Source organism: Terrapene carolina, unplaced genomic scaffold (assembly GCF_002925995.2).
Source record: "Terrapene carolina triunguis isolate 2854851 unplaced genomic scaffold, T_m_triunguis-2.0 Scaffold62, whole genome shotgun sequence".
Classification (NCBI taxonomy): Eukaryota; Metazoa; Chordata; order Testudines; family Emydidae; genus Terrapene; species Terrapene triunguis.
The window spans coordinates 6830478-6856624 of record NW_020664413.1 but is presented as its reverse complement, the minus strand read 5'-3'; the positions used below and the strand labels follow the sequence as shown (position 1 = coordinate 6856624).

At 44.1% G+C, this 26147-nt stretch overlaps 1 protein-coding gene across 2 annotated transcripts in view; it reads right to left on the bottom strand.

Moving 5' to 3' along the window:
• The window catches only part of EPB41L5 (erythrocyte membrane protein band 4.1 like 5), a 47415-nt gene extending 21436 nt beyond the window's left edge, over positions 1-25979 (bottom strand). For both annotated transcript variants that reach the window (XR_003369595.1, XM_026647390.1), the window contains exons 1-7: positions 25893-25979; positions 22676-22860; positions 14780-14884; positions 7218-7260; positions 5963-6041; positions 1393-1437; positions 28-80 (exon numbers count right to left, since the gene is read on the bottom strand). Coding sequence is in view for 1 of the 2 variants with exons in the window: in XM_026647390.1 (XP_026503175.1) it covers positions 28-80; positions 1393-1437; positions 5963-6041; positions 7218-7260; positions 14780-14884; positions 22676-22855 (505 nt within the window). In the remaining variant the exon portion in view is untranslated. The remainder of the gene's footprint in view (positions 1-27; positions 81-1392; positions 1438-5962; positions 6042-7217; positions 7261-14779; positions 14885-22675; positions 22861-25892) is intronic.
• Between the last annotated feature and the right edge of the window lie 168 nt (positions 25980-26147).

Here is a 26147-nt window from a genome sequence, read left to right as displayed (position 1 = left end):
CACAGTCATTTCCCCTACCCCACTCACCTTGTAAGGTATAAGCTGCCAACTGGACTGCTGTGTCAAACGGGCATTCCAACCTGCCACAGGAAAAATGGCTCATTAGATAAACCTTTGAGTGACTGTGTTGCAAAGAGGAGACAACACTCAAGCATTTGAGAGCTGAGGAGATGCGGTTCCAGTGAATGTCGGATCTTTGGTAAATTGATGCTCGAGATAAGCACTATAATATCCAGGCTACTCTAATTTGACTCTTTGAGCCAGCACTCCAAGAATACACATTTGCATACACACAGAAGGTATCAAGAGAAAAATATATTCTCATCAAACTGAATGCTGGGTTTCCTAGTTTTCCAAAGAAACTGTGTTGTTAAATCTCATGTTAAACACACTGTAATTGCCTGAGAGACTCAATGCAGCACACATACTATACTCCTGGGAGAACTGTGCGTCACTGCGTGTGCGCAGAATTCATGTCCCCCTGCAGATTTCTTTGCTTCCCCGCAGAAAAATGACTTCTGATAAGAAAGCAAAAGGAAGCTGCAAGAGCGGTCATGCGCCCCCTCCCCGGCAGCAGAGGCAGGTTGACTCGGGTGCCCGGAGAAGCTGGTAGAGATGTAAATCACCGCTGGAGGGGTGGGGGGGCTGGGCAGTCGTGCAAGTGAGAGAGAGAGAGAGAGACAGACACATACACACACACTGTGTCCCTCTTGCTCACTATTGCAGCACACACTGTGTGGAGTGGCAGGGCTTCAGGGTGTATCTGAGGAGGTAGGCATGGGGCAGGCTCTGTCCCCTCAGGCAGAGCAGAATGTAGTGGCATACCTGCTTAGTGAATTGTTTCCATTGTCTTTGTCAATTCCCCCAGGAGTATAAAACAGGTGTAAACATTTTAAGGCTCCTTCACATTGCCAGAGGGGTGTAAAGGACAGTATGGCCTTATAAATGCTCATGGTGCTTTCATGATTAGAACTGGTCTAAATTTTTGGACTGAAAAAATTTCCTTTCAAAATGTGCTCCATGAACTGTTTGCTACTGACCTTTCTGGAGATTGTCAGTAGCCAATATAAATTGTGAGTTTGATTCCACAGCCCTCACTTGCTCTTCAGTTGCTTACGATGCAACACTGAGCATATGGCTGCATATATTTGTTGACTAATAACTAGATATAAAGGGTCAAATCTAGTTACATTACTATTTGGCAAGGGGGGTTGGGGATTTCCTCAATTGTGCCCCACTCCCATTCTCCATTCATTGTACTGTAGTTTCAATTATTTCTGTACTTTATTTAAATCAGAGTGATTATATTGCGTTATTTTGACAAATAAAATATGCAGAATTTTGAATTTTTTGGCACAGAATTCCCCCTGAAGGAATACTAACGGTACTTACTTTCCACTGAGAATATCCTGTTTTAGCTGAAGAACAAATAAATACCTATGAAGGTAAAAAAAAGGACAAAATCATCAATTAGAGCTAGAAGTTCTAATGCCAGTCAGTCAGCAGGTGGACAGAAGGAGCTATAACCTGACATTTAAGAACTCCGTAAGGTGCAACTTAGATTTAAGATGCTGCACACTCATCTTTCAAGGCCTCTCAGTCTGGGCTTGTATAGAATGAGCCCAGTGCAAATGAAGAAAAACCCAAATGATGACTTATAAGAATTCGGATCAAGGACCTAAAGGAGCAAGAGGAAGATGCTGCAGGATTAGTCCTGCTCGTTTCTCTTGCTTGCCCCACCAGGACTCAGTAATGCACCATTTGACGGTCAGCACCACCATTCATTCAAAAGCATGAATGTCTAAAATTTTTCTCAAAAGTGCCTTTGCCTAGATCCCATCCTGAAAACCGGTCACAGGAGAATGGAACTGGAAGAAAGTTAAGTGTCAGGTTATTACCTTGCTCTCCATAGCAAGGCCCTGCAGAAAATCTTGGCTTACAGACTGCTCATCCTTTGAATTGGGAAGGAAGGTGGGACTAGTGCACCTGGCAGTGAAAAACAACACTACCCTTTTATTCTTCTTCTGGTGGGGATGCCCCAAGAAGAAGCTACATGAAAGAAATGTCACTTACCCTACAATAACTGTGGTTCTTCTAGATACTGTAGTCAGTGTGGATCCCACTGTAGGTGTGCATATGCCTCACGTGTGAAAGACTGGAGAGATATTGTTAAAATAGCAGCATCTGTCTGGGCTGTGCATGCGCCCCTCTTAGGGTGAACTTGGGGCGTGGTTTCAACCCCACCATGTCCCTATGAAAGGATGTGTAAGGTAGTTCAGCGATAAGGGGTTGGAGCTGACTGACTCAGAGCTGAAGTGATGTCCATAAAAAGAGACCATTTTGATGTTAAGGTGGTGTAGTGAACACTCCAACGGTGGTTCAAAGGGAGGATCTGTGAATTGAGGTCTCATGTGGGAGTGAGGTCTCTAACCAGAGGGTAAGCATGAAGGAGGTCACTGAGGAATTCTGATACTGTCAGATTTGAGAAGATTGAGTATGACTGTACTGGACTGTGATACTCTGATATTCCTGCCAGGTGAACTTAGAGAGTGTTAAATGCTAATCCAACCTGTTTCTGGTGCAGCATGTAGACAAGGATCATCAGTCTTGGGGCCTCCACTGGGGCGATCTGGTTTTGGGTTGTCCATATGGAAAAGTTTTCTATTTGGAGGAACAAGTCAGCCTCCCACTAGGAATTCTGCTTTGTACGAGAATCTCCTGCGCCTGCAGAGAGCAGTCTGTCAGTAGTGCTCAACCAGTCAACATCCAAAACATCAGTGCAACGACTGCAGAATCTCACTGTTGTGCTGAGATATTATGTGCAAGCAGGTCAGAAAGTGTATGGGGGGGAGGGGCACAAGGACATCTGCAGTATGTCCAACAGCCAAACTGTCTTGGCCAGCATGGGGCTATCGACATGATTATAGCCTTGTCCTGTCTGACCTGGACCATTGGGTCCCATTCCCAAGAGAGAGTGAGAGAGACCACAACGTGTGCACAAGAGGCCAGAGATTGTGGCTGGCATCTGTCCAGACTGATGGGGGTTTAGAAGCACACAGATCCAGTACATGGGTCCAACTACAGAAGCCTGGTGTGTGTCCACCAATGGGTCCACCAGGTCTGTGATAGCAAGGAAGGGTGTCACCCTGTCCCATGTTAAAAAGCCATATTTGGCCAGTAAGGACAGTTAGCCACCCACAGCTGTGTGCAGCGAAGTACAACTTTCTCCCAAATAAGTTGAGCCTTTTGAGGTCCTTTGGGTAACTCTTAACTTCAACTTTTCTTGTACCGCAACTAAGGAGACTGGGTGAGGAGAGCCTAGAAACACTCAAACCCCACAGGAGGTACTTAATACCTCTTCATGACTCATTTCACAGTATCTGCCACAGCGACTTTTGCAGGGCCAAGCAGTCCCTCATTTATAGGGAAGGCAATACTGGCAGAACCGGAGGCAAACAAGGTATCAAAAAGCTTGCGGGTTTTCTCCGATATGACTGACGTCTTGAACTCCAAAGTCTTGATCTCCAAAGTCTCTACAATCATCAAAAGGAACTTCTGGAATGCTTTTTTAGTCATCTGGTGCTGGTACTGCTGTGAAAAATACTGCTTCATCAGGTGACAAGTTTGACTAGTCCTTTGACAACAATACACGGTATTGGTACTGCTGTGTCCCTGGATACGGCTTTCTGGTACTCTGGCCAAGGATGCTGATGAGGAACGTCCTCTTCCTCTTTTTCAAGAGGAGTGGAGATGAGCTTCTCAATGCCTGAGATGACAGGCCCTGGGTACCCCAATAGGACAATGGTGGTATGCCATAGAAGTATGGCTGGCTTGTTGGATATTGGCCAATCCAGAGCTCTTCCTGATGAGCTGGTGGAAGCTGAGCCCTGTAGGGTAACTATCTGTAGGCAGAACTACCTGCAGTGTTGACCACTAACCTCAGAGAAGAAGTCTCTCTGCTGGAAGATGGAGGGTATGTATGCCCCAGTGATGGTGAAGAACCGACCTCCTCCAGGGGCAGCACCGAAGAGTATGGTGCTCTCAATACTGGAGTCTGTATTGGTGCAAATCAGTGTCTTGGTACTGACAATGGTCTTGCTTCTCCTCTCAGCTCATCCTCCTCAGTCTGTTGATGCTGATGGATGCATCACTGGAATCGGGGTCACTGCTAGAGGAATCTGCCAAATCATAGGGTGCTCCTTCTCAACCCTAGATGCCATGTAGGGCTTGAATTTATCTCCAGAGGCTTTATGGCATCTGCCCTTCTGGGAAAACACTGAGCTCTGTCTGGAGTCTGTGCCTCAGTGTTTGGAGTGGCACTTCTGTGTACAAGACTGACACCAGAGGTCATTCCTTGGTACGGTCTTCTCTGCACCGATCTTAGGCATTGCTCGTATGCTAGATAGGGCAGCAGGTGAAACTGGTTTGTCTGCTAACATGCATTTAAACTGAGATCCACACTGACACTTACTTGAGCTAACAGTGCACCATTGCCTTGCTTATGAGTAACAGAGGATCTGCAATGCTTACAATTAACGGGAATAGGAGAACACGAGTAAGAACTGAGCACTCTTGCCAAGACAGTTTCTCCACTAATAGGACTGACCCACTCTGCAGAAGTAGAATCGCCTTCTACAAATAATTTCTGTTGTCCAAACCTGGTAAGTTTCGCTCTTTTTCTGAACTCAGCCGGGAAAATCAATGACCCTTCTGGTATATATTTATAAAGCAATCTTGTGGTGTCTAGATATATATGTAGGTTAGTCCCAGATGAAAAGCAGGACTTCCAGGGATTTCAACAAGCTCTTTTCTGACTGAAACTCAGGTTTAGCCATGACTTAAATCCTGCATGTGTACTACTATGGACTCGCATCTCAATATGATGGTGAAATAATCATCTTCACTTTGCTTATGCTTTGTATAGATCCTGCAAATGATGGGGCCTGAGTTCACTTATACCAGAGAGAAATCCCCAATTACAAATGCATTTTAATGTTTTTCTGTCCAAAAACATAGCTAGATATCACATAGCTTTAAATTAACCACAACTGATAAGAGACTGAAGACAGGACTGGGACAAAACATAAGCTGCCCACTATCTAACTGGCTCAGAACCTATGGCCATCCTATTAGCAGAGCTTATTAAATAAGGCAAACAAAACAAAACAAGAAACCCAACAAACCCCCATGTCAAATAATGTATTCAATGAATATTGTGGAAAAAGGACAATAGACATTATTCAAAAAATCCCAACAGCAGCCAAACACCTCTAGTCATAGAACTGCAGGCTTGGAAGAGATCCCAAGGGGTCATCTAGTTTAGAGGTTCCCAAACTAAGGAGAGTGCTCCCTTGGATTATCAGGGGGTCATGAAGACCTGACGGGCCGTGCTGATGGGTCAGGTCAGAGGGGGCTCTGTCAAGCAGGAGAAGTGAATGGAGCACTATGTGGGCAGTTCTGGCTCCGAGGACCAGGCTCTATTCCCCCACTGCTGCAGCAGCCACCAATCAGCAGTTACCATTCTCCGCTGGTGAGGCCAGCAGAGACTCTGAAAGTAGGGAGTGGAAGGATGGACCTCAGAAGTACTGACCCACACTACAGCCACACAGATCCTCCTCCTGATTCGGCCCTTCAGAGTGGCCCAGGGCACAGAGTCCAATCTGATTCCTCTACTGGACAAAGCCTGTACAGGGAAGTGGAGAGGGCCGCATTGAAGGGGGCTCTAACCAGCAGGGGGGCCAATACTCCAGGATTGTAGTCTTCCACTCCACTCCCCTCCTGACCTTTCAGCGTGGCCCCATTCACTTCTCCCTCCATAGTTCCCTTTCTCCTGCTAATATATCCCAGAATGACATTTGCATTTTTCACAACAGCGCCGCATTGTTGACTCGTATTAAGTAGGCAACCTCTGCTAACAGAAACAACATATGCCCTACAATTGTGGAGATCACACTCAATTTACCTTGTTAACTCTTCACGGAGATTGTTAGGCTCAGAGGAGTAAAATTTTACACGAAGATGCAGACAGTATGGTGGGCCAACTGCAAAGTAAATGAATTGAAGAAATTGATAACAACAGGTCTATTACCTGGGGAAGGTCCAAATTTGTTATAGAATAGAAGCATATACAGCAAAAGTCTGCCTATCAATGGTTTTGACCCAGCACGAGGTGTTCGAGAAAAGAATTCCCTTGACAATTTAAAAAAAAAAAAAAAATTCACACACTAACAGACACACTAAATAGTTTGTTTTACATATTACAAGTCAACCTAGCCGTCTTAAACCATTAAATTGATTTGTCTTGCCAAGACCAGACAAATCTAGGTTAATCCCAATATTTAAGCACTCTATCCATCACTTAGAAAGCCATGGATTTTGGCTCTGCACTCAGCCAAATTCTTAGAAACTCTGCTGGCCTATGTAAAACATTTGCAGAGCTCTGGGGAGTACCTGCTGTTGACAGGTTATGCCACCATATTCCACAGAGTTTTAGACCCCTTTTGGTGGGGTTTAATAGTCCCTCTGTGGGAGCATCATCTTTCTAGAAGGCAGAGAGTTAATCCAGACAAAGACTGGATTAACGGTTCTTTGAAACTGCAGAGCTCTAGATGGATTTGTGTATTGAAACTAGGATCCTTTTCTCTGACATTCCTTCCAAGATTTACATTTTATTAAAGTAGCATGCAAGACTCTAAAGACTGTACAGTTGGCAGTGAAGAAGCTGTTTAACAAAGTCAGCCAAAATTGACATACTAAAATATCCAAAATTATCAGCATGTGCTTCACTGAATCTATCCAATAAGCTGTTACCAAACTTTATGCCATATGTGGTGATTTGATAGGCAGACCACACACGGATTAGGGCATTCTATAACCCACCAAGCAGAGGGGGCTGTGAGACAGTTTTTCATTTAGTGAGGACAAGGCTCTACATCTGCTGAAGAAACTGCAAGGCTATGATGCTAAATAAATCATTTCATAGTTAATGATCCCCCAGCATTAAGGAAAGTATATTGAATTAAGTAACAGGACCCATGGAATGTTTTTAAGTCACCAGTAGGCATGTGCCAAGATTTTGTCACCACATCATCCCTTTCAGAACACTGCCTGCTCCTGGCAGGGTGACTTCTAGTGTAGCAAATACACTAGACTACATGTCCCCACAATGTATATTGCTACTTGATTGGCCGAAAAAAGAAATTTAAAAGGACACTTACTTTTAACTTGTTTTTTAATGCTCTTTGTGTTGTCCAACCAATGCTGAAAGACACAGAATCCTTGAGTTGAAATTGTTTTATCATAAGGTAAGGAGAAATCTTTACAAAAAGAAACACAGATGTAAAACAAGTCACAAAGGTTAGCCATACATTAGGAAGGACTGTCTTATGGTGAGCAGTCCCACTAAAACAAAGCCTAATCTGAATCTTTTATGGCCAACGCCCCAGTCTGCTTATCAAAGCATTTTATTCTAAATGACATGGGTTAACCCATACAAAAAGTGTGTCACAAAGCAGACTCTTTAGGGGGATAAGTGAGCACAAAAGCACCACATCACAGTGCATTAGAAGATCATTTTCACTTGAAATAAACTCAAGGCACAGAATTAGTTTCAAGTGATTACAGCAGACAGCATCCATGCAGCAATACAACATGTAACAGTCAGTCCTCAACAGAGCATTTATCTGTCTAGAGTATTGATACGCAAACAATCCATATTAATGACACCACATTCTTCCAGGAGAACAAATCAATTCCTGCACGAGCACAGACAGTGTGAGATAAATTCACATCGCATTAAATGAGGATTTCAATGTCTGATACCTGCCTCAGTTTGTGTTCTACATTTTGGGGAAGGGAAAAATAATGAAGGAATTATTTTTCTCCCTCACAAACATTTCCTCTAGGCATGCATGGTTAGACAAAGCCTTGGTGCTATTTGTTAATGACTATACATGGGGCCTTTTCCTTAAGAGGAAATTCTGGTTTTATTGAAAAATATTTATAACAAATAACTTTTAAAAATGCTGAAAATGAGATAGTAAAGTCTTAGCAGTGGAAAAAAATGGGAGTAGAAAATACCACATCATTTCAATCATGTTAGTTATAAGCTAGATACCAGTTAATTCTCAGAGGGAAAAATCATGACTTATTTTATGTTCACACATTAGACCACATAGGAGAAAAGGCTGCACATCCACATGTAAGAAAGAAGCCTGGGCACAGACACACATGCAGCGTGTCCAGAAGGAATTGTGCAGCTGTACTTCCGGTACTGCAGAGGTTGTACCATGGGCCAATGAGAGAGCTGGGCCCAATGCACAATGACAACACAGACCCATGTCAAAGGGGCATGATCTGTCCAAAACGTGTGACAGGGCAGGTAACAGATGTTGCATTATCTGAGAAGAGAACTACACTGGCTGAACAGCTGAAAAAGGTACCATGCACACGTTTTGGCTGGAATGTAATGCTGAAAGAGGCATCTCAGTCAGCTGATCTCAGATGTCTCCTTGCTACCAATACAGTTGAGGATCATAAATCAGCAATGCTCCTCTGGTAAAACTATGGGTCACGCTGTTCACACAGGGACCTGGTGATTCAGATACTTCACAGAAGGTAAGATGGGGATGGGAGGAGAGGAAGGCCATTTTCAGACTGCAGGACTATGTGCACATCTGTTTAATCTCCAATCTGTTTTCTTTCATCTCCTCCACATTCCAGTGGTAGGCAGTTAAGAGGCCGGAGACAGGCACTGATAGCACTTTACTTGACTCAGCTCCTAACACCAATGCCTCCAGGAGTTCAGCTTGAATGGTAAGGGGGGAGGGGACCATGGGAGAAGGGGAAACAGAACTGCTTTTACCATAGGAAACCTTGGAGGGACTTTAAAAAAAAAAAGAGAAAGGTATATTTATTTCAAAAGTGATTCAGAGGGAATGCAAATGGGGCTGACAAAAAGTTTACATTTTGATGAGAGAGTTTATTCTACATGCTCTAGTACCTTTATCCAAATCTAACAGTCACAAAGAAGAATGAATCACTAATGAACAATGAAAACTGCATACTGAACAAACAAAAAGCGCTAAAAGTTATTCTTAAAACAATTTGGAGTTGATCACTTCAGAAAGGGAGACCAAATAAATAGGAACAGCAGCTTTTTAAACAAAGTGGTAAGAATAAATCTTGTTTGACAAGAAGTAATAGCTCTTCTCTTGCGATGTGGAATTAATTGCTCTGTAATTTAGACAATGCTATGCAAGTCGCGTTCAGTATTAAGAACTACCATAGCTGAAGTATTTGCTAGAGTATAATAAAAACAGTATATTCCACAATGCATTAAACTTATGTAGCATTTGACTCCATAATGCTCTCTGTACATTAGAGTGAGGTTATAAATTTGCCACAGTTTAAAGTTCAGCACTTCCTTCTTGTTACAGACTATGTTTTCTATGTTATTAAAGGATAAGCTAATTAGCCTAACAAGTCTCATGTCATCTTTATTTTCCACACCTCTAGGCTGGGTTATACTGTTTGACGTTGAATTGATCTAAAGCTAGAGTACTTGAATTCAACAGTAGCCTTCCCACTGACCACAATGAGCTTTGGCTCAATCCCGTATGCTCTAGAAACAGGCACAAATGCTCCTTTTTGCCAGCTTCTGTCTTTGTAGCACAAAAAATATTCCTAACCATCAGACTAAAAATGAATACAGAGGTCAGGTGAGCAAGATAAGATATTCTTTCACTTCACATGGGATTGCAAAATTTTATTCGAAGAAAATAGGTCAGTGGTTGGATCTCAAATTGCAAAATCTTAGCAAGAGCGGTTAGTAATTTTCCTTGCCAGCTCCCCTCCTAACTCTGATGCATTTATCTGTAGAGTAGACCAAGACCCGGGACAACACACAGAGATAAAAAATAAGAGAAAAGGGATATTCTTAAAATTTTATTTATAATTCATTTGTTAAAACGGACCTGTTAACAGTTTAGACTAGGTACTAATTTCCTTTTATTTGTAGTTAAGCAAATTCTCGTGTGTGTATATAACTGCTTATTACACACACCCGCACACATTACTACATTACGACCCTCCTCGCCTCAGACAAAAAGGGAGGGGAGGGTTTTTTGTTTGTTTTTAAAGATATCCTTCCTTTAGGTACAACCGGTCAGTGAAGCAATTTTTAGTCTCGGCCTAGGACAACAGAAATGGCTATCCGCCTCTGAAATGAAGAATTATTCTGTGGTTCAGGCATTAGACTAGGGGTTCTCACAAGAAAAATTTTGGTGGCCTCATAGTGCAGCCACCAGTTATTGCTGGTGGCCGCTCTGACAATTTTTCCTAAAATACTCAATTAACTTTAGGAAAAAACAAATAAATATGCAGAGATACATGTTCAAATGGTTGTAATTTATGTATGTAGGTTTTTTCGCAGACTCAGTAATGAAAATAATGTAGTTTTCTTTGTTCTTTACTAGATCTAAACAGAATAGAAACAAATAATCTGTTTTCCATGTTCTTGTCTTTTTGTTGTTTCTTTTGCTTTTTTTGGTTGCTTATTTTTTTAAGACTTGCTAGCTAGTAAGTCTGTTTCTGTGAAAAGTGATATTTGTATTTTGTTAATATCACTTTTCACAGCAGCAGACTTGCTAGCTAGCTGGGAGGCAGTGAAAAGTGATATTAACAAACATACAAATATCACTTTTCACAACAGACTTACTCAGCCCTGGCAAGCTGGGACTAAGCCCTGGATCGGGAGGTGGGTAGGGAGGCAGATGGGGGCCAGGGGTAATGAATCCAGGGACCGGAGCCCTGCAGATGCGGACTAGGGCCAGAGGACACAGTGGGGGCCAGAGGCAATATGGGGGAGGAGGGTGAGTTTGAGGCCGTCAGTCACTGCCGCACGGCTAGGGGTCAGAGCTGGATCATGCGGCCCCACGGCTGGAGTCCGAAACCCTGTGGCTGGGGAGGTCAGAGCCCACTGCCTCACGGCTAGAGCCCAGGGCCAGAGGAGGCAGCCAGAGTGTGAGCCTGGGGCTAGGGCCAGGGTCAGCGCTCAAAGCCCATGGCCAGGGGATGGAGCCTGCCGCCTACAACCCCAGGTCTGAAGCCCAAGCCCCACCACCTGCCTGCTCCTTCAGCGTTTGTGGCTCCAGAGAGGGACAGGCAGGGCCGGTGCAACCACTAGGCGAATTAGGCGGCCGCCTAGGGTGCCTAGTGGTTGAGGGTGCCTAAAAGCCCGCTCAGGCGAGGAGGTGGATTGGAGGTGAGCTGCCGTGGGGAGGACCGCCCACAGTAACGGGGGGGTATGGGGAGGGGCGCACAGGGGAACCGCTCCCCGCCCCAGCTCACCTCCACTCTGCCTCCTCCGCTGAGCACACAGCCCCTGCTCTAATTCGCCTCTAATCGGCGCCGCAAGCCTGGGAGGGGAGGAGAATTAGAGCGGCGCCGGCATGCTCAGTGGAGGAGGCGGAGCGGAGGTGAGCTGGGGCGGGCTCCCCGGGCGGGGTTAGCTGCCGCGGGGGGGGGCTCCCCGGGTGGCAGGCGGGGTTAGCTGCTGCGGGGGAGCTCCTCTGGTGGGGGGGGAGGCGTAGTTAAGCTGCTGTGGGGGAGTGGGGGGAGCTCAAGGTGGAAGTTTTGCCTAGGGCGCGAAACTTCCTTGCACTGGCCCTGGGGACAGGTCCCAACTCCTGCTGGCAGCCCCTGGGGAGGGGCCACTGCTTCCCCCACCCCCCTCATTGCCACCCAGTAGGCTGCGACCTCACGAAAAGCCCATGGTGACCGCATTTGAGAAATGCTGCACTAGACTGACTCAGGAGGTCTGAATTCAATTCCTGACTCTGACACAGACTTCCTGCAGGACTTTGGACAAGTCACTTGATCTCTCTGAACTTCAGTTCCCCACCAGTAGAACGGGGATAGTATTATCACTAATTTACTTGCTCCATTTTGAATGAAAAGCTGACATCATAATAGGCAGACAGTTCTTCAGAAATATTAAACTGTTTGCTTCTTGCCATTTGGCTCTAGTCTTTTCAAAATGAGAAGCTTACTACAGTATTTAAAAACCTTACAATAAACGAGGGTCTAAAATGAAACATGTTAAACGGTGCGTGTAAATGCGCACGACAGTTATAAAAAGGAAACAAACCAAACTGAATTGCCTGCAGGTAGCATGTTACACAGTCTAGATGAATACTCACCAGGAATCACCTGGACCGGAAATACTAACCCGCCCAGGGAACCTAACTCATCCAGGAAACCTAACCCATCAGCTATTTTTGGGGTAGGAAAGATACTTCCTCACAACCCCATCACCTGAGGAGGAGTCAGTGTTTCCAGACATTGGGATGGTGGGTAGGAAAAACAGTCACACAGCTTGGCTTAATAAGAGGAGTTGAATAAACTCTGAGCTCTAATAAAAGCTACTGGCACATGGAAACTCTTCATAGGGAAGATGACAGCATGGAAATCAGTTAGACTATCTCTATGCCCTAATGCACAAAGGACGCTATTTTAGTGAAAAGAACATAGAAGTGTGATGGAACAGTTTATGAGCAAATTGAAGTGCAACAATCTCAAGGGGCTAGATTTGTATTGCAGGCGTAGCAATACAGCACACAAAGACATGTACAGGGCTTGTAAATTCTTAAAAGCAGTTTCAATAGTCTCTCATATCAGGATAGTAACCATCTAAATGTTCCAGGGCATATGGATAAATAGCAGCAACAGGTGCAGATAAGGAAAGGGAAGTAAGAGAACATTTTTTTTAAAGTGCAAAATAGTGAAGGGGATCTCAGTATTTTTGCTGGAGTGTATTTTATCTAGTAAAATTGCCAGAGGGCCTACGTCTCTCTTTGGTAGTACATGTATGTACCCACCCTCCTCTTTAACTACTTTTCCACCAAGGTGACCTCAGGTGCTGAAAATTATTTCTCATCACTAGCCCTCCAGCAATCTTCCAAACGAGTGTTTTTGCTGACAAGTCACCAGCAGGCAGGTAGATAGATCCTGCTCCAACCATTTCTGCTGGCATCTCCAGGGTGGAAGGAGAACCCATGACTTTTCTCCCGCAGTGCAAGATGTCCTCTGTAATCCACGAGATCAAGCGCCATACTCACTTCTGGTGTAAATGGGTGCCACTCAGAGAACTTGAGTGGAATTGCGCCTACTCGTGTCATCTGTGAAATTGGCCTTAAGTATCAAATGTTTAAGGTCAGATTATTTTCCTAAAGGAAACCCTCTCTGCAGTACAAGTTAAGTGTGAAGACAGATCCATGGAGCCTGCTTTATGTAGGATACCACCAAGATATGCAGGGATTTGGGGACAGCTCATCCAGAATCTAGAGAAGCCAGCCAGCCTGTTTGGTTGCCTTGTCTGCCAGGGGAGGAAACAAGGAGAACTTCATGTTTTAGCAGCAAGTCAACTAACATGCTATTTTAAGGTAAATAGTTCATGTCTGCCCCTAAAAATTTCCACTTTTGACAAATATTTCAGAAGTCAGTGGACTAGTGTCAGTACCTTTATCTTGCAGACTGAACTAGAGCAGTTCAGCTATTTAGCTCACCAGCAGCTGCCTTTCCTACCCTGCTGACTTTGGCGTGTTACTTTTGAAATAAATCTGAAATGATTTTGAAATGCATGGACAACCTGGTCAGCTGTACCAAAGAGACATGTGATGACACCCAAGCAATTCGAAAATCTAGATACAGAGCCCCTTATCTTAGAAGGGCACTTTTCCCTCCTGTTACAGGAAGAGTTAGTCCTGGGTCAGGTTAAAGTGTTACGTTACTGAGATCCGAATCTATTCCCTACCTAGCTCCTCATGAAACATCATAGCTATTTATTTTAAAAACACTTAAGCGTCAGTATAAAGTGTCACTTTTCCCTCCAGAGAAGGAGAAAAAATGAAACCAAAATGGAGAAAGCAAGGCTAGCTAAGTAGCCAGTCCAAAAGTCACATTGCCTGGTTCTCACTAGGGGCCTGATCTTCAGAACAGTGGAGCACCCACAACTCCAACTGCAGTCAGCAAGAATTGTGGGTGCTCAGCACTTCTGACAAATACTTTAATAGTCTCTTTCTGTGGTTTCAAAAGCAAAAGCTTGTTTTAAAAACAAATGAACAAAAAACCCTTACTTTTTTCTTTAAAGTCACACTTGTGTGAATCTTTGCTCAAATCTCTCAAAAGATTTAAATAGCAAAGCACCTGACTGCTGCAGTCACCTCTCCCATTACCTCTAACTAAGGCAAGAGGTGTTCTCAGTGCTGATTAGTTGCGGGATTGGGCATTAATATGGCATTAAAGGAGCCAGCTGTCTGCCTTCCTGCCCTTAACCTGACAGTGGATGTTGACAGGATGCTCATTGCAGATAAAAATGCCCGTGGCACCATGCACTGGCAGAGAAGGCCTCTCCCTGAATCACTGCCTATAGAAGAAAGACCAGGCAAACCCAATCCTAGCTAGTTCCACTCTGCAATCATTAGTAACTAACATTTACTGGACAAAAATGCTGTGGTATCAAAGTCCTTCTGCAACAATTGTCCTGACTTTAAAACCAGAAAGGAGAGACAGGAATGGGTCAGAAAAGTGAAGGACAAGAATATGTAAGGGACTGTGGTGGCCAACATGGGGTTGATTAAACTTTGGTATGCTCTACAGTTTTTGCATCCAAGATAATTTAAACCACAAACATTTGCTTTTTGGTAGTCTGTTGGTCTGTCACGTTAAGGTTTAAACTTAATGACTGTCGCTAGAAAAAACAAGCCTTTTTGTTACTCACTGCGACTTGTGCGGAATCCATGAACCTCAGTCCAAAGTAGTCATTTTCAACGAGGTCCAGATGATACATGATCTGTTCAAACAGATGTTGGCCTTTGGCTTTTTTCTGAAATTGCAAAATGAATTAGCATGTAACAGGTAGATTTGTTATTGTAGTTGCCTTTTCAAGGCTACGAATACACAAACTGAGTATGCCAAAAAAATGTTTCTAAACACAAAGTTGGCAACAGCCTCATCTATAAAGTATGAACAGAAAACATTTGAAAATCAAACATTAAAAATTTGGCAGTATTGTGTCAACTGATCAGCTTCAAACAAGTCAAATTTACATATACATAAAAATGCTACACACTTTTTCTATTCAATTCCTTTAACAACACTGTTCTTCAGGAAGCACTTTATCAAAACTTTTATTGTCTACTGCTTGATCTTGACAGGTATTTCTCACTTAGTCTCCTGTAAGAGAAAATATTTAGATACAACATCAAGATAATAAAAATCCATTAAGAAAATCCATGGGTAAGAGTTAAGATTGTTATATTGTGATGAAAGATATATTATCATCATCAAGTAGAAAGAAGTGTATTTATGTTTATTAGTCAGGCAGTGTACATTTTTAATGTCCTTAACTATTTATTTCCTTGCTTGTAAGTGGTTGGGTTTTGTAAACAACTGATGTGATTGTCAATACACTGTTGTCACTCAGCAACTTTAACAGGTGTATACACTTATGAGTTGAGTAAAACCCAAAAACTTTTGTACCATACTATATGCCAACTCACTAGTAGCTCACTACCAGGTTGAGAGAGTCTGTATCACAGAATTCTTGACTATGTTTGTTGGGAAAAGTATTCAAATGAGTTGAACACAGATATAAAAGCCATTGAGTCCAGTCTAATGATTTCTGCTACAAAATTTGCTTTGTTTATAAAGTAAGAGAGAGCTAACTATAATTTTTATTCTCAGAAGTTCCTCCATCTCTGCTTCAACCACTAAACCCCATATTAAAAAGAGCAAGCAAACTTACCACCACCCTATATAGTACTCTGATCTTTAAATACTTTGCATTTAAATAAAATGTAACCTGGGTTAAACCTCTTTTTCAATATGATTCAAACTTACATTTTATACTGAAAGCTCTAAATCAAATGACAAAAGCCTAGACCAGTGGTCCCCAAACTTTTCAGGGTCACGCCCCCCGCAGCCCTGTCCATGCCCTTCCCTGGGGCCAGAAGTGGGGCTGCGGCTCCCAGGGGTGGGGGTCCATGGACAGGGGTAAGGGGCCAGAGGCTGGGGCCACAGCTGGGGGCGGGGCCGGGGGTGGGCCCACGAGCCAGGGTGGCAGTAGAGATAGGTGTGAAGCGGGGCTGGATGGCACTCCCTCCCCGCCGCCCCTCCAAATGTTGCTCAGGCCCCCCTAGAGAGGCATGCCTCTCAATTGGGGACCTCTGGCCTAGATACTGATTTCAGGCTGTCATGCCCTTCTGTCACTCTCTTACTAAATATCAGGAGGACTTGGAACAGCACGTGATCTCACATATATGCATAGCAATAATCAAGTGTAAGAGGAGGCACTGGGGACAGTGCATCAGCCCCTTCAGTTAGTTTCAGTTAATAGATTCATTATTACCAAAAAATGTATTAAACATTGACAAAAAAGCTCTCCAAAACAACTTTGTTACAACTCTTGAACCAACAGGAGCTCATCTGTTTATTTAAAATAATAATTTCTTCCACTTTTAAGACATTTGAGCCAAGGTCCTCTTTCTTCCAAAACACATTGAGCTATTAATATTTTATCTTAACAAGTGGATGTTTCCTGCAGCATAAACAATAGGAAAGACAGGCTGATCAAAGTGAAATAAATTCAGGTTTTGGGAAAGGTGAAGTTACAAAAGGCATCAGCTCACACTAGGGACCTGGTGCTGCTCTAAAGCCAAGGGAAAGCCTCCACTACAACTACATTTTAGATTTTATTTTTATTAAAATATATCTATATATAAATAGTTTATAAACAGCTATTCAAGCTACGTTTCAAGCTTTATAATGCGAATAGCTGAACGAACAGGTAATGAGAGCCCTTTACCTCCATCTAGGATGTCAGTTTGACTCTGGCTCAGGTTGTAAAAGCTTTTATTGTCCAAAAGCCACTCAGTGACATCTGAAATTCAGGGATGTTTATTTCCCAGTGGATGGATGTCCACATCACAAGTGGCACCTATCTTGGCAGTCTAAGCAGAGGGACAAAGGACCAAATGGACTCAGAGACTGAACTCCGCGGGAGGCAGTCCCTCAAGAATGGGATTTAAGGCATTGGTGGGAAAGTCTGCATTACTGCCTGTACTGTGCTTCTGACTTAGCTACAGGCCCTGTCAATACAGCATCCCTCACACACAGTTTTATGTACACAACTTATACCAAACAATAAATGTAAAATACCCATTTGATGTAAGTTAAACAAATTTTAAAGTTTTAGTTGAAAACTCAACGGCTGGGAGCCACACATACATTCCCAAAGGTTTGTTAAACCAGTCTCCTACTGTCTATGTTTAAGTAATGGAAGCCAATGGATGAACAATACTCTACAATAAGTTACTTTTTATGGGTTCACATAAACTTACTTGTGTTCATTAAAACTGCCATTCCCAGCACGCTCCAAAGAAACAGCAAAGATACATTTCTATTGCATTTCCATTCAAGAGACTATAAAGTAACAACTCAGTTGAGAAACACTCAATTTTATTTAAGTGGTATTTTGATCTCACTCTTATCTTGTGTGTTTTGGCAGACCTCGGGTTACCTCAAAGGACAAGCAGTTAAGCGCTTCCAAGTTGCTTAATGATTTCCAATAAAGTATTAACTACCTCACCCACAAATAGACCTAAATTTGTGACTGGTTCTCCCTTCAGGGGTCAAATTAACCTCCTCATGTATATTTAATTGCTTGAAATCCCAACGCTTGATTAATGTAGATTATTACCTCCTGCCTAGTTTAATAGAGCGAGAAAAAAAAAACCTCTAATAGCAGGAAAGCCAGCAAGTGGACTGGGTTGTTTAAATAAGTCTTTAAATAGTGCAGGGCAGCTAAGGGCTTGTCTACATTTGAAATTTACCAAAATAGCTATATCAGAATAATGCCTTGTGTGGACACACTTGTTCCAGAATAAGAGTGCCTTTTACTCGTTTAGGTTAATCCACACAGGGACTTATGCTAACATAATTATTCCAGAATAATTATTTTGGAACAGCTATTTTGGGTAAGTTTCCAAGCATAGACAAGCCCTGGGCCTAAATCAACTGTGAGCTTCCTGCTTAAGAGTGTGACACCACTCTTTAGGAGGAAACAATCAGGGAATACCACGTACTAGAACCCCAAACGCTTCTACTGGTGGATATTTATGACTTTCTATATCAGACACACATGAAATGTCCTCATAGTGGGAAATAATCCCCCCCACCCCCCAAAAATTAACAATGGGGAGGAGCCCTTTTAGTATGGCTCTCACCTCTCCTCCATGGAGGATACAGTACTGCACACTCCCATGCATCACCCCTTACTAGTCCAGTCCCATGGTTTGCTTCATCAAAAGTCAACAATTGTACTAACGTGCAGTTGTTTGGGGATACAGAGACTGGAGTTAAACACCCAGTCGTCAATGGTAAGGAAACCAAGGTTCATATCTAGGTCACCAGTGGTGAAGGGTACCCTTATGGACCATCAGCCATGTTCACATGTGTGTCAGATTTGTACTTGCAGTATAAGCCAGCACCTGCTCAGTTTCAGAAAATGGGAGTGCTTCACAACCTGCATCCTTCCAAAAAAAAGTTGTTCCCAGTAATTGGGTCAGATCATCAGTTGGTGTAAGACAGCTTTAATGGAGCTATACTAACTTACATCACCTGAGGATATGACCCTTACACTGTACGGATAAGTGCATTTTCACAGGCTGGGCAGCTCACACTTTTACTATTCTACACTGCCACCCCCCGTCTCCCCCCTGTGAATAACCCAAAATAAAGTTTTGTTTTTTTTTAAACCCACAACCATTTTACTACCCAAGGAAGTTATCTAGAGGTAATTTCTTTCCTGCACTCCCACCTCTTTTGGAGAGAAAGGATTCTCTATGCCTGAAAAACACAAGATCTCCACCGCATCTCCATTAAGTCACTACTAAACTCACTCTTCCCCAAACCAGCTCCCTGTTGCAGTCACAATACTTCTAGGAGAAATGAACTGTAGAAGATTCCTGTCAGAGTATCAGAGGTCAGTTAAGAAAAAAAACCATCCCTTCTGCATTTACCAAACACTCTGCCCTAACCTGCCTATCTCATCCACCTGCTATATCTTGTCCTTTAGATTGTAACTCTTTGGGGCAGGGATTATCATATATTTCTACCACACTTGTCCTCTAGGCAAGGGGTTCTCAACATCTTTCTGAGGCCCCCCCCGACATGCTATAAAAACTCCACAGCCCAGCTGTGCCACAACAACTCTTTTTCTGCATATCCAGTAGATTAGAAGCCAGGGCAGGCATTAAGGGGTAGCAAGCAGGACAATTGCCTGGGGCCCCACACCACAGGGGGCCCACAAAGCTAAGTTGTTCACGCTTCGGCTTCAGCTGAGGGAAGAATTCTATTTTTTATTCCATTTGTGGATCTTTCAGGAGTTTGTTTCGATAGAAGCATACAAGAGTCACATCATGTTTGCAGTAATGAAAACCTTTATTCAATTCAACTGGAAAGTTGTGTCACTGACAACGTTCGCTGTTATCCTTTTATGTCATATGATTTAGGACTGCCTATTCAGTTTCAGTGCTCCACCGGTAAAGACGTACTTTGAGGCTTTGAGAATTAGGGACCACATCCTTGAACTAAGAGAGCCAAATTTTCAGGACTGCCACTTGTGGGTCATGAAATGTGTTTTTGCAAATGCATATTCATTTGCTCAAAATACCCTTTTTGTAGGCTGAGAGCATGTGATGAAAATTTAAAATCTGACAATATTTATGGAAACATTCAAACAGGAAAGGAAGGAGACCGATGAGAAAGTTACTCACCTTGCAGTAACTGAGGTTCTTAGAGATGTGTGTCCCTGTGGGTGGCTCCACTCCAGGTGACGGTGCGTCCCAGCGCCGTTGATCGGAGATCTTTGGTAGCGGTGCCTGGTCGGGACGCACGTGCTCAGCTGCTGCCTCGCGGCGTCGGTAGGATCTGCCTGAGTGTGCGCGTCCCGCACCCCCCTCAGTTCCTTCTCTACCGTAGAGTTGTCTGATTAGTACTCCAAAATAGAGGGGAGAAGGGTGGGTAGTGGAGCACCCACAGGGACACACATCTCTAAGAACCTCAGTTACTGCAAGGTGAGTAACTTTCTCTTCTTCAAGTGCTGTCCCTGTGGGTGCTCCACTCCAGGTGAATGTGAAGCAGTACCCACTATGCTTGGTGGGATTTTGGAGTTGCGTGACGGACAATGGTAGACTGTACCATATGGCCTACTATGGTGTCTGCCATGGTATCCCGTGTGATAGCATAAGGTTTGGTAAACGTGTGGTCAGATGTCCAAGTGGCCGCCTTGCATATGTCTGTAATAGGCACGTTGTGGAGGAAGGCAGTGGATGTTGACATTCCTCTAGTAGAATGAGTCCTAACATTCTCTGGTGGTTGAACATTCTGGGTCTGATAGCAGGATCTGATGCTGTCTGAGATCCACTTGGAGAGTCTTTGCTTAGAGATAGCCTCACCTTTTGATCTCTCGGTAGTAGAAACAAATAGCCTAGGGGATTTACGAAATGGTTTAATTCTGTCAATTTACGTGCCAGATATACTAAACATTCGTATGCCCCTCATGCTTCGGCTACCATTCCAGAGGACATGCCTCCATGCTGATGTTGAGTTTTGCTTGATAACGATCCAAAGCAGCGTGTACCTACACATGTTCATTTTCATCATCATCTGAGCCAGCAGAAGGTTGATTTTCTTTTTTGGTGGTTCAGGTTCCGTACTTCCTGCATTGGAGTGTTGCTCTTTTAGGACTTCTGAAAGCATGCTCCACACCTCGCCCCTCTCAGATTTTGGAAGGCACTTCAGATTCTTAACCCTTAGGTTGAGTGCTGTAGCTATCTTTAGAAATCTCACACTGGTACCTTCTTTGCGTTTTGTGAAATCTGCAGTGAAAGTGTTCTTAAAACGAAGAACATGTGTTAAGTCATCATCCAAGACTGCTATTAGATGAAATATATGGCAGAATGCAGGTAAAACAGAGCAGGAGACATACAATTGTCCCCCAAGGAGTTGAGTCACAAATATAATTAACGCATTATTTTTTTAACAAGTGTCATCAGCATGGAAGCATGTCCTCTGGAATGGTGGCCAAAGCATGAAGGGGCATAAGAATGTTTAGCATATCTGTCATGTAAATACCTTGCAATGCCGGCTACAAAAGTGCCATGCGAACGCCTGTTCTCACTTTCAGGTGGCACTGTAAATAAGAAGCAGGCAGCATTATCTCCCATAAATGTAAACAAACTTGTTTCTCTTAGCGATTGGCTGAACAAGAAGTAGGACTGAGTGGACTTCTAGGTTCTAAAGTGTTACGTTGTTTTGTTTTTGAGTGCAGTTACGTAACCAAAAAAAAAAAATCCACATTTGTAAGTTGCACTTTCAGGATAGAGAGCTTGCATTATGGTACTTGTATGAGGTGAACTGAAAAATACTATTTCTTTTGTTCATCATTTTTACAGTGCAAATATTTGTAATCAAAATAATATAAAGTGAGCACTGTACACTTTGTATTGTGTTGTAACTGAAATCAATGTATTTGAAAATGTAGAAAAACTTCCAAAAATATTTAATACATTTCAACTGGTATTTTATTGTTTAACAGTGCAATTAAAACCATGATTAATCGTGATTAATTTTTTAATTGTGATTAATTTTTTGAGTTAACCACATGAGTTAACTGCAATTAATCGACAGCCCTAATTTTAACATATTCTTGAACAGTTAATTACGAGAGAAAATCCATTTGCTTTAAGACAGGACATGCGGAGCAACCATTCTGAGCATTCACTTTAGCCTCAGAACAACTCCCACCGAAGTCAACAGCTCTCGTGATCTAGCCATATGTTAAGAGAGCCGCAGTGAGCCACAGCTTCTCAACACTGGGCTGGTCAAACTCAAACAAGCCATCACTGACATAGCTATAAACCAAAGAGAGGTGAGTGGCAGCAGTCACCATTGTCAGTCTTGTTGGCAAACAAGCACTCAGAAATGATCTTCAGCTCTTTAGGCTGCCCTGTATTTTTAAACAGACACATCACACACAATCAAATATATTATTTAAGGTTCTTTATGCAAGCTTATCAGAGAAGTCAGCATTCAGATTTTTAAGGATGTGAACTTTCAATAGCCTGGTACATGCCAACAGTGATCTGTCTCCATATATATCAAGTAGAAAGCTGCTGAATGAAAAGGTTGCAGAATTTCAGAAACCATCTTCATTTCCCTGCACATCACTCCCATTAACTGAGTTACACCAAGGGGTTTAACTTCTCCCTCAATGTGCATGCACAGGACTGAAAAGGAAATATGAATCACCCCAAATGCTGCTAAGCATCTCTCTATCTAAGCTAGACCTACCTCAGTATGCCACCACACAGTAGCACAGTGAAAAACATTCAAGATTTACAGCACGATGATACCTCTATGAACATGTTAACTGACAGCACTGACTAACCACTACATTATCCTTTCAGCACCTATTTATAATCAGAGGCTAATAGATCTGGGTTGGTTGCTAAGACAAACAGGCATATCTTTATCCAGCTCATAGAAAATAAAGAACTCAATCTGACTGCTGCAAGTCAATAGTGTTTAAAAAGCAGCTGTCTCTCTCTCATACCGGTAAGTCCACACTGACATCAGTTCCATCCAGCAACGATACTCGACAAGTGATGATGGATTTTGCATCTCCAGCCGCAGGGATGTGGGTTGCAGCTCTTTGGGCCTCTCTTAGCCGCTCCTTCTCCACATGCTTGCGCATAGACCGACGCCCCAGAGTCCGTCGAAAGAAACGTAACATCTTTGCTATGGAGCCCCAAGACACAGAAAGGACAGATGTTAACATTTCAAGAAAGTGAAAGAATCTAAGACAGCACTTAATGAAGCCTGCGATTTTCCAGGGGGCCTAAGGGAATTAGGGACTCAAATTCAATTGAATTGTTTAGGGATCTGAGTGCTTAACTCCTTTCAGCTCCTTAGAAAATCCCAACTATAAGCCTTAGTGAAACACTGAATAGGAGTCAGGGATTGGTTCACAGCACCATATTAAGACAACTCGGGTGTTTAAAGTAAAGTATTTTAGGAAAATCCAATGACTCCTTATTCAGATCTCACACGGTTAACAGTGAGCTTATACCCATGGCAGTCAAACTTCTCCATTTCCTTAAATTAGTTAGTTACGCTTTCTCCCAGGCTACTTTCCTGATTGATATGCTCCCCTTTTCATATGGAACAAGTTACAAACAATACTTCATAATACTCTTTGGATTTTGCACAAAATCCAATTTATAAACAAATCAGATGATTTTTACACATTTACTCCCTTTCAGTCACAGAAACGCTGATTTAGGTGGATGAGTGTCTGTGCCTTTTGAGCTGGCAAACCTACCCAGGCTGCAAGTTCCTATCTAACCTACAAATACAATCCCATCAGGGACTTCGATCACAACAGTCCCCTAAGTTAGTTCCAAGCTTGGGCCACCATCCTGCAGGTGGAAGCCTGTACCTTAGCACAGGCCCGCTGACTTCAATTATGCTCCATGCAGGGATTCAATTGTTTAGAACCAGGGAACCTAAAAGCTGATCCAGTTTGTAGTATGATCTGGACCTTAATCACACGAAAGGTGTAAACTGGTTATTAAACACAGGTAATAGCCAGCCTGCATTACAAAGTGAAAACATGTTTATAACCAGTTCATGTGATGCCTCCTCTGCAGCCAGGTTCCATAGAGTCACAGAATATCAGGGTTGGAAGGGACCTGAGGAGGTCATCTAGTCCAACCCCCTGCTCAAACCAGGACCAATCCCCAGACAGATTTTTACCCCAGTTCCCTAAATGGCCCCAAGGATTGAACTCACAACCCTAGGTTTAGCAGGCCAATGCTCAAACCACATAGCATTTGTAATGCACACGAGGCCCAGAACTCTGCTATTGGGAGGGTTGGTCACCCTGAGTGGTTTAAACTGTGCTATGACAAGCACCTGGGAATTTGCACCTTGCATGAATCACACTTGAAACAAAACAAGCTGGTTCCCTGTAAGTTTCAACCTTAATCACAACCCAAAAGGAAAAAACACCAAATGTATCTTCCGTCTTCTGTCTGGACTTGCCTGCCACATGCTATCACAGTGCAAATCAGAAATTCCTATAAGGTTAACTAAGACCAACAGAAAGAGACGTAAAAAAAAAAATTACAGCTATGACTTAAGCCCACAATAATATCCACTCCCATTCATAACATAATCCAATAACCTCTGCTGCCATTCATAACGTCTGTTTTACTGAAACCAGTAGACTAGAAGGATGAGGCCTATGTCTCATATTTAATTAAAATGAAAAATATATGGTTTAAAGGGACAGAGTCAGAAAACCTAACTAAGAAGCCATACAGAAAATGGCAAGCTGAACATCAATTCATTTCTGTCTCCTGCCCCAGCCCTGTCTCCGATTTGTCTTCACCCCCTCCACCCCCAAAAAACAATAGCAGAAATTACAAAGATACCCACTGCAGTTCAGTATTTAAACAGGACTGTGGGAAGCCACATGCTTCTGCTATCACTGTTCACAGACACATCCAACAGGTTGCTTGCAAGGAGCTGCGGAGCTCAGGCTTCCCTGGCCCTCCCCCACAATGCTCATGCTTGGCAAATCCACCCAGAAAAGAGCAACTGAAGAGAAAGATACACACAAAAAACAAACAGTGTACAAAACTATTTTGCCTCACAATTTGGACTGTTCCAGTGATTGCTAGCTTTAACAGATTCCTGTGTACAGCAGCTGCCTACAAAAGACAGCTCTGTTGCTTAGAAAACAAATACATATCGCTTCTTACCCTATCTGATGCCCATAAAAATACCACTGAAGCACCTTTAAATAACACTTGAACCGCTTAAAAGTAGAGAATGAATAATCACTAAGTAACACATGCAATAAAACTACAAAAAGCATATGTGGCCTGCCTGGATTTTCAGAGGAGAAAGTTGATGCACTTATGCCCCTTATACAGCAGACAGTCACAGACTTCTTTCTAGGTCCACCCAAGAGTTTCAATACACACACAAAAACCCAGGGCAGCGGGTTCTGAGCCTGGGTCAACTGACCCTGGCTTATGGTGCGGGGCTAGAAATAGCAATGGAGGCATTCGGGCTTGAGCTGGGTCCGGGGCACCAGCCTGAACCCAAACATCTGCACTATTTCTAGCCCCCCAGCATGAGCCAGGAGCTCTGGGACTCAGTGTCACAAGGAGGTTTTTGGGGGGCTTGTGTAGACACCTAGTGTCACACCTCGGTGGAGATGGGATTGCTCCCTCCCTCGGCTATGCAATGAAAGAGAGTCCCAGAGGGGGGCGAGGGAAGAGGTCTTGACTGCACAGACCAGGGGGAATAGTATCTTCTGTGGCGCTCCGCGGTTCTCCCCTTGTACAGCGAGACTCTCCCAGCGCCTCCAGTGCAGTCACGCGGGTGGGGCCAGGCTGAGCGGCCCTGACCCAGCCAGCAGAGACGGGGGCAGCCCCGCTCCCCTTGTTCCCAGGACGGGCCGAGCCGGGAGGGGAACATCGGTCTCGCTCCCTCTCGGCCCGTTTGTGGGGGTCCTTCGCGCAGCGGCCAGGGCACAACCCGCGCGGGGGGGGAGGGGGCCACGAGGCTGGAGTCCCGGTACAACGGGGTGGGGGGGCGGCTCGGGGGCTGCGAGTGGGGGAGGGGCTCGCCCCCACACTACACCACGCGGGGGTTGCCCTGACAGACGCCCCCCCCCAGCCTGCCGGGGCCCGTGGGGACCCCCGGGGAGAACCGGCCCCCGGGTCAGGGGCCTCCCGGCAGCGCCCCTCCTCTCTCACCTGCTGCCCCGCTCGAGAGCGGAGGCGGCCCCGGCTGCTGCAGTGGGAGCCAGCCCCGGCGGCGGCGGCTCAGGATCGGAGGGCGGAGACTGGGGCGGTTTCGGGGGCGGGCACAGAACCGGCCGGCGGGCCAAAAATGGCCGCTCGGCACCGGGAGAACCCTCCCCCGCCTCCCCTTAAAGGGACCATGCCGCCCGCCCGAGGGCGTCAGCTCCCCTTAAAGGGGCAGTGCCACGCGCCACAGGACCCACAGAG